The 8807-nt window shown below is 37.7% G+C and overlaps 1 protein-coding gene across 1 annotated transcript; it reads right to left on the reverse strand.

Annotated features, from left to right (window-relative positions):
* Positions 1–4104: 4104 nt before the first annotated feature.
* Positions 4105–8341, reverse strand: LOC131911000 (prolactin-3C1-like). Its single transcript, XM_059262991.1, has 4 exons — positions 8189–8341; positions 6559–6642; positions 4996–5175; positions 4105–4308 (listed from the first exon to the last, which is right to left on the reverse strand). The coding sequence occupies exons 1-4, from the start codon at positions 8339–8341 to the stop codon at positions 4105–4107; spliced, it is 621 nt and encodes a 206-aa protein (XP_059118974.1).
* Between the last annotated feature and the right edge of the window lie 466 nt (positions 8342–8807).

Genomic DNA, 8807 nt, shown 5'->3' on the forward strand with positions numbered 1-8807 from the left:
AAGCAAGAGGAGGGAAGAGAGGGAGATTTGTATGTAAAATGAATAAAAAAATTTTAATAAAAAAGAGTTTCAGTCTGGTTATCTTTTGCTTTACATCTAGTATCCACTTATGAGTGAGTACATACCATGTTTGTCCTTCTGAGTCTGGGTTACCTCACTCAGGATGATATTTTCTAGATCCATCCCTTTGCCTGCAAACTCATGATGCCATTGTTTTTCTCTGCTGAGTAGTACTCCATTGTGTATATGCACCACATTTTATTTATCCATTCTATGGTTGAAGGCATCTAAGTTGTTTCCAGGTTCTGGCTATTACAAATAATGCTGCTATGAACATAGTTGAGCTTGTGTCCTGGTGGTATGATTGAGCATTCCTTGGGTATATGCCCAAGAGTGATATAGCTGGGTCTTGAGGTAGATTGATTTCCAATTTTCTGAAAAACCACCATACTAATTTCCAGAGTGGCTGTATAAGTTTGCATTCCCACCAACAATGGAGGAGTGTTCCCCTTGTTTGACATCCTCTCCAACATAAGCTGTCATCGGTGTTTTTGATCTTAGTCATTCTGATGGGTGTAAGGTGGTATCTCAGAGTCATTTTGATTTGCATTTCCCTGATGATTAGGGATATTGAGCAATTCCTTAAATGTCTTTCAGCCATTTGAGCTTCTTCTGTTGAGAATTCTCTGTTTAGCTCTATAGCCCATTTTTTTAATTGGACTGTTGGGTATTTTGATGTCTAATTTCTTGAGTTCTTTGTATATTCTGGATATCAGCCCTCTGTCAGATGTGGGGTTGGTGAAGATATTTTTCCATTCTGTAGGCTGTTGTTTTAGACACAGGGATCACCCAACGACAGAGAAATGGATGAGATCTACATGAGCAAACTGGACGTGGGGAGGGGGTAATGGAGGGCAAGAGTCAGTGGAAAGAGAGCTAAGGGGAGTGGGAGGTCCCAGCTGGATCAGGAACAGAGTGGGAGAACAAGGAAAGAGACACCATGATAAATGAAGACCCCATGGGAATAGGAAGAAGCAGAGTGCTAGAGAGGTCCCCAGAAATCCACAAAGATACCTCCACTATAGACTACTGGCAATGGTCAAGAGAGTGCCTGAGCTGACCCTACTCTGGTGATCAGATGGCCGAACACCCTAACTGTAATGTTAGATCTCTCATCCAGTGACTGGTGGAAGCATATGCAGAGATCCACAGCCAAGCCCTAGGTGGAGCTCCAAGAGTCCAGTTGGTGAGAGAGAGGAGGGATTATATGAGTAAGAGATATTGAGACCATGATTGGAAAAAGAACAGGGACAAATAGCCAAACTAGTGGAAACACGTGAACTATGAACCAATAGCTGAGGAACCCCCATGGAACTGTATCAGGCCCTCTGGATAAGTGAGACAATTGATGAGCTTGAACTATTTAGGAGGACCCCAGGCAGTGGGAGCAGGACCTGTCCTTGGTGCATGAGCGGGCTTTTTGGTACCTAGGGTCTATGCTGGGATACTTTGCTCAGCCTTGGTGTAGGGAAGAGGGGACTGGACTTGCCTCAACTGAATCTACTAGGCTAAGCTGAATCCCCAGGGGAGACCTTGCCATGGAGGAGGTGGGAATGGGGGGTGAATTGGGGGGGAGTGCTGGCGGTGGGAGGAGGGAAGATAGGGGAATCCATGACTGATATGTAAAATTAAATTAATTTAAGAACATATGTTTTTTGTGTATATATGCATATACTATACATAATTGTAGTGTCTGAATATATAATAAACAAAATATGAACCAAGCAATGTCAAAAATAAAATCGAACAAACTAACAAAACAACAACCCCCACCAAAAACAAAACAAAGACAAAGACATTAACAAATGTTGAGGTTCTGGAATGAGAAAGCTAGCAGGGCACAGAGGCAGGTCCCTAGAGCTTAGTAGCTAGCCATGTTACCGAAATCAAAGAGCAATGGGTTTGGACATTGATTATAAAAATTGAATTCGGTCATTTCTGAGCATCTACTGTCTATGAGTATCTGAAAATCTCTTATAAGTGAGACAGGTTGGCAAGCCCACTGACTTCTAAGGAGAGAAGGCTATGAAATTATCCATGTCCTACATTGCTTAGAAGCAGTCAACAAACTCAGTTACATTGACCCAATCTTTTTTCTCTAGATGGAATGAATAGAATGTATTGTTGTTGTTGTTGTTGTTCTTGTTTTAGTTTAAGGCACTGTGATACATTCACACCCTCAGATGACTGTCAATAGAGAAAATGACTCTTGGAGTTCAAAAGAAGGAAATAATAGATGTACATTCCTACAATAAATGTATGATAATGAATTTGACTTTCTTTTCCATTTGGGATCTATAATGATACAAGAGAATGTATACAGGAGGAAGTTGTCATTGGAGACCCAAGGCTGCTGCTGCTCCACTGATGGAGTAGGTCTAATGTATGAGACTTTGTGTCAGACTTTGATGAAAAGCAGCCTTCCGCCTATTTTCTCCGAACTGACCTACTCTGGTGATGGGATGACCAAACACCCTAATTGTCGAGCTAGAAACCCCATCCAACGACTGAGGGATCTGGATGCAGAGATCCATGGCTAGGCCCCAGGTGGAGCTCTGGGTGTCCAATTAGTGAGAAAGAGGAGGGTTTTTATGAGCAAGAATTGTTGAGACCAAGGTTGGATAAAGCACAGGGACAAATAGCCAAAGGAATGGAAACACATGAACTATGAACCAATGGCTGAGGGGTCCCCAACTGGATCAGGCCCTCTGAATGGGTGAGACAGTTGATTGGCTTGATCTGTTTGGGAGGCACCCAGGCAGTGGGACCCAGTCCTGTGCTCATTCCATGAGTTGACTATTTGAAACCTGGGGCCTATGCAGGGTCGCTTGGCTCGGCCTGGGAGGAGGGGACTGGACCTGCCTGAACTGAGTCTACCAGGTTGATCTCAGTCTGTGGGGGAGGCTTTGCCCTGTAGCAGGTGGGAATAGGGGGTGGGCTGGGGGGAAGGTGAGGGGGCGGGAGGGGGGAGAACAAGGGAATCCGTGGCTGATATATAGAATTGAACTGTATTGCAAAATAATATATATATATTCTGACATACCATGCCTTAGGATGAGAGGACCAGAAATAAAAGCTGAAAAGGAGGGTATAGATGGTGTAACTGTGGGAAGGATACAGGGAATTTAGATAGTGCATGGCTCTTGATAGACACCACCCTTTTATGTATGCCCAAAGGTGTGTTTGTACCACACTAGTGTGCATCATGGAAGAAACACCTGATTCTCAGAAGATTTTTAACTTTAGCCCTAGTCAGTAATACTCTACTTATCAGCTTTGTTTTGTCACCATTTTACATTTGTCCTTATCTGCTGAATTCTGAAAAAGTCACAGACACTGATAAGCAGAAAAAGGGAATGGCAGAAACATTGTAAGAATGGATGAAATTTTGGTTCCCTGTTGTCTGAAATTAATAACTGGAGGGTGTGGCCAGGGTATTGAATAACTTGAATATGAGATGAAGTGTTGTCGAATTAGTTGTTCTATAGACTACAGTGTATATGCAATCTTTCTAAATTGGTGCTATGAAGACCACAGTTGAAGATTTTCATTGGAGAAATCTAGATACATTTCATACTTGCATCCTAACATGTTTTTAGAAAGTTTGAAACATTATATCTAGGGATAGTGCAAAACTATAGCACTTACCTCATCTGTCCTTGTATCATGAAACTTTTCTCAAAAAGAGTGGTTTGATTTCAAAACAAAGCAGTACATTTCCATCTTATTTCTTCTGATTAATAGTAATATCTTGGTATTTTAAAAAATAACTTGTTCATCTTTACTTACTTTAATTCTAAAGTAATTTGTCAGCCATCTTGCTTGCTTTCTAAAACCTGATCATTTGTAAAAATTACAAAGAAACAATGCAATACTATGTTCTTTTTTACATTACATGGACACAAGAAATTGATAAACGTTCACTTCCAAACTGACATTTCTAAGGAATCATATTTTATTTTATAAAAAGAAATCTAGTAGATTAAACTTTTCAAAGCCCTGAAGGTCTGGTTCATTCATCAAGGGCCATCTCAGAAGCAGATGTCATGGCTTTATACTTAGCATTTGTTGTTTTTTGATGACTCGGCCTCTCAGAATTTTAAGATAACGGTTAACCTTTTGTATATCCTTGTATAGGCAGTAGAAGAGTGTATGAAATGCAGAAAGGTGAGTGTCTTCATTGGAAGACCTCAATTGTTTTAATTCTGGCCAGTCAGGGTAGTTATTTTCTTCAAATCCAGGCTGAACCTAAACATCAAAAGGACAAGTATTATATGTACTTCATTGGTATGATTGGTCCTTATTCCTTGTGTGTGTGTGTGTGTGTGTGTGTGTGTGTGTGTGTGTGAACTTAGTTACATACATGTATTGCTATAGTCAAATAAGAAATACGCATTGGAGAACCAGCAAATTGCTATGTGACATTAGATATGGATTTAACCAAAGGACATTGGAGGGAAGGGGGCAGTTCTTTAACTTTGTGGACTTTAACATGTCCTCAGTACTTTCCTTGGTCTGTCCTTCATACCTTTATAGATTCTAGTAGAGTGTCCTGATCTCTTTTGCCTTTCAACTAAATCTATTCTCCATATTATATATTTTTCCTAAACCTTAGACATGATGAATATTTCCTTTAATGAGTTAAGGTGCAAGAGACACAAACATGACTGTCTTAATGTCTTCTGTGTTATGCAGGTGTATCTATCCTATCCAGGAAAGCTTCTGCCCAAATTTCTTTGAAGAGCAGCTATTTTCTATTGAGATTACTTGTGTTTCTGATTCTCAATAAAGAATTCTATGAGTGGTTGGTTTTATATGTGATTCCCTTACTGGAAAGATTGTGAACATATTGGATAGCCTTGAAAATAAAGTTTTTAAAAATTAATTTCTTTTTCACACATGACATGATCAAAGAAATGTGAAGAAATGGCTCACCCTGCTGAGCAAAACTTTTGCTCCCTCCAGAATTGCTTCACATCCATTCTTAACCTGTATAGCTCTTGCCAGCATACCATCATAGGACCCTAAATGAGTCAACACTGCAGGTGTCAGCAGCTTCAGTGGGTACTTCCAGGCATTTGAAACATTGGCGACCACTTTCAGAAGAACTTCAGTCTAAGTAATCAGATTGAACATTGCATTGAATAAGCAAAATAGAGTAGATACACTGTGTCTTTACACAAAGACAAAAGATGCAATACCTATTTTTAAGTCATAAATACATAAAAATGTTTGTTGGAATATGATACACATTGTAGACATGTGAAATTTAAGCCATTGAAATATAGTTTGTTAACATAAAACTAATCATGTCTGAATATATTTTTCCTAATGATATATACTGATCATAATTTTTTTATTTTCTATATGTGAACATGTAGCTTATGGTGAGATTTTTTTTTATTTAATTGCATTCCTTGTCTATGATAATCAAAGATTTGCTGGCTCTTACTCAGTAGGTATCACCAGATCTGCCTGAGACCAAAGCAATGCCAACACTGACAATGGAATATCACCCAAATTGTTTTCACACTAGTGAAATGTAGCCCAACTACACATTCTTACTTGACATGCAAGAGGTACAAGTTCTTTGTAAATTTTCTGAACCTCAGTTCATTACTTTTCTAATAGTATCTCATGTTAGAGAAATTTTTTGTGTCTAATGCATGTATCAGTGCCAACATCCTGCTTTTGAAAGTGTCTAGGTATGTAACTCTGTGTAAAAATTCTCTCTTTTTTAATTTCCACTATTATAGTCACATTTAAATAAGAATAGTTTTACATAGATGATAGTGATAAAATTTTATAGAACACATAATATATATGAGAGGTCTACACCTAAGAAGTTTAAGTTTAATTCACAGAAGATTGATTATGACTGGGGATCAGAAAGGAGAGATGAAACAATCACATATTAGAGCTCCTGAGAAATATAAACACCAGCAAACTAGAGGTTATCCTGAGATACATACTATAGTATGCAGAGAACCTTCTTATTAAGCTGATTTTCAATTAAGATACAGGATAAGGTAGACTCAGGGAGTACTGAACAATATAATGAAATGGAAATAAGACCAAGGGATTTTCAAAATTCAAAAATAAACTGCACACTGATGATTTAAGTAGCCTGCTGACAGAGGAGGAGTCTTTAGGATTATATCATAAACACTACTGTATTTGATTTCTTCCACATGTGTTTGGATATATATTCAACCATTAATATCCAATTCAGACAAAAAAATTTAAGCCCATTAGCAAGTTGCTGGAAAAATGATCTTATACATGGGCATCTTAGGCTTCTGCTATAATGTAAGCTTGCTTTTGATTAGTGGGCAAGTTCCCTACCGTGTGGTATGATGCTTTTCTGCTTGATGCTTCTTTCTTCACTCTATTGGACCTGAGATTATTGTAACTGCAATAGGCCCAGTAATCACAGACAGCACAGATAACTAGAGAAATGCTGAAGTTGTTTTGGTAATAATATGGAGAAAAACCTACTTTTTTTGTAGTAGGGATGGAAGCAGTGCGGCAGGTGTTGTTTCCACTGTTTTTAAACCATCTTCCCTTGGATAACTTTACATCCTGGAGGGAATGAAATGATTCAAGTATTTGTAGTTTCAGAATATAACCAACACATCCATGACCAGATTATTAATGTATTTGATAGATGTTCAATTTTATCACATAAGGACTGCATTAAAATTGAAATAGAGGACTGAAGCGAATATTGCATGTGTGCTCTTTCTTCCCTTTAGATAAGCAGTCAGATGTCCTGGCCTCACACACACTTCTCTTCTTTACAGTGCCCTTGTTGTTTTGCAATTCCTAAAAATTATTGTTTGAAAGTAAGTCATAAAAAACACTAACCCAAAAACATTTAGTGTTTTAAGTATCAGAACTCTGGAGGATTTGAGTTGTGTGCCATCAAATAGTGCCTTTGTATTGATATTTATGAACAACTTCTTTCCTATTGATTCAAGCTGATGTGCTACTGTTAAGTAGATAACAGCAAATATCTACCTTTTTTCTCAAGCAAAATGGAGTTATAGCTGGAACATACTAACTTCATGGTAAATTTGTAATTCAGTTGTATTGATGGCATCAAATTAATCTGGATATTTTTTTAAGAAATATTTAGCAATGAATGAGGATAAAAATCACAAAACAGCATTTAATGTGACTATGTCAATCAACTGAAGGTTATGTTTACTTGAGTTATTTAGTAATTCAAATATAAATTAATTATTAACAATCGACAAATTTATAAAAGCTTAATGGATCCTTAGGAACACTGCATTTGCAAGATTATGAGTGAAGAGGTTGGAAGGAAAGAATCACTAATGAATGAAAATGACAATGGAAAGGCATAGTCACTACAATTCTACAGACATATGCTTCATATTCCTCAGTTTGCACTGTCTTTTTTGTTCTCACTGTAATGACTCAATGTAAAGCCACCACCGCCTGGCTAGGACTTTGCATATTTTAATGTCTTGGGAACGTAAGTGAGAACAATGACTCACTGTAAACAAATCAAAAAATAAAAAAATTATCTCCACCAGAAAGAAAGAAAATACTCCTTTCCACACCAATACTCCTACTGTAATCAGCCACTCCCTGATAGAAATCTTAATCAATGATTCTTAGCATTTGGAACTTTCTGAACAGCTATTTTTGTTGTTGTTTCCCACTTTGCATGGTTACAGATCAGTTTAGTTTTATTTTCTCCAATTTATTCACTGCAGTGCAGTGCTCCTATATTAGATATCTGTAAAGCCCTATGTGAATAATGCCCACAGAGGCATTCTTCAAACAAGATCAGGAAATCATAGCTCCTCCCTGGAGATTTTTTCTGGCCTTAGTGTTCAAAGTGGAAGTTCAAAACAAAAATGCTTATTTTTAAGGTTTATTAGAAGAAAAACTGAAAAAAAATCATTGCCTTCTTTATAAATCTTCGCTATTTCATGAAATATCCTATATTCCCTCATCTACACTTTAATAATTGATTCTTTCTACTACATATAAAACATACTAGTTGATATTTGACTCATGATCCTTTATGGTTAAAACAGTACAGTTTTATCACTTTCACTTTAGGGAAGAATTCTGAAATAAGTGAGGTACTTACTAAATTTTTATACATTTTTCGGGCAACTATATGAGTGCGATGAGAAATGGAAATCAATTTGTTATACAGCTCTTCATTGAACATCTGGTCATCTGGTGTGGAGATCACATGTTCCCAAGGGAGCAGACTTGATATCAGCAGCAACAGGCTCATCCCTGCTATTCAGAGAAATGATTCTGAGATCTTTTCAAATGAGGTTCCAAGAGCTATCCTGTATAGTAAGCACTATCTGTTCTAATGTCCTGTACCAACTCAGTCCTGTACAAGTGAAGTTGTACATATGCTCTTTCCACTGTAAGAATATAGGAAGATACATTTTGGTAGTTCACACCTTGAGGGGTATGTGATCCTTCAGTTTTGGTTGCTCTGGAAGAACTTCCAAAACTTGGAAACATTTGGAGCAGAGATGAATTCAAAGCTAGAGTCTTTAATTCAGGACTTTGCTTTTTGTTGTTTTTTTTGTTGTTTTTTTTTTTTTGGTTTTGTTTTGTTTTGTTTTTCGAGACAGAGTTTCTCTTTGTAGCTTTGTGCCTTTCCTGGATCTCGCTCTGTAGCCCAGGTTGGCCTCAAACTCACAGAGATCCTCCCGCCTCTGCCTCCCAAGTGCTGGGATTAAAGG

The sequence above is a fragment of the Peromyscus eremicus genome, chromosome 5, assembly GCF_949786415.1.
Source record: "Peromyscus eremicus chromosome 5, PerEre_H2_v1, whole genome shotgun sequence".
In the NCBI taxonomy this organism is placed as follows: domain Eukaryota; kingdom Metazoa; phylum Chordata; class Mammalia; order Rodentia; family Cricetidae; genus Peromyscus; species Peromyscus eremicus.

Excerpts from the sequence above, each read along its gene's own strand:
- LOC131911000 (XM_059262991.1), bottom strand. The coding sequence starts at position 8,341 with ATGAGCCTGTTGCTGCTGATATCAAGTCTGCTCCCTTGGGAACATGTG. Across the intron at positions 6,643-8,188 it reads GAAAAATGTATAAAAATTTA|GATGTAAAGTTATCCAAGGG; the intron begins GTAAGTACCTCA and ends CATTCCCTCCAG. Across the intron at positions 4,309-4,995 it reads CAAAAGTTTTGCTCAGCAGG|GTTCAGCCTGGATTTGAAGA; the intron begins GTGAGCCATTTC and ends TTTGATGTTTAG.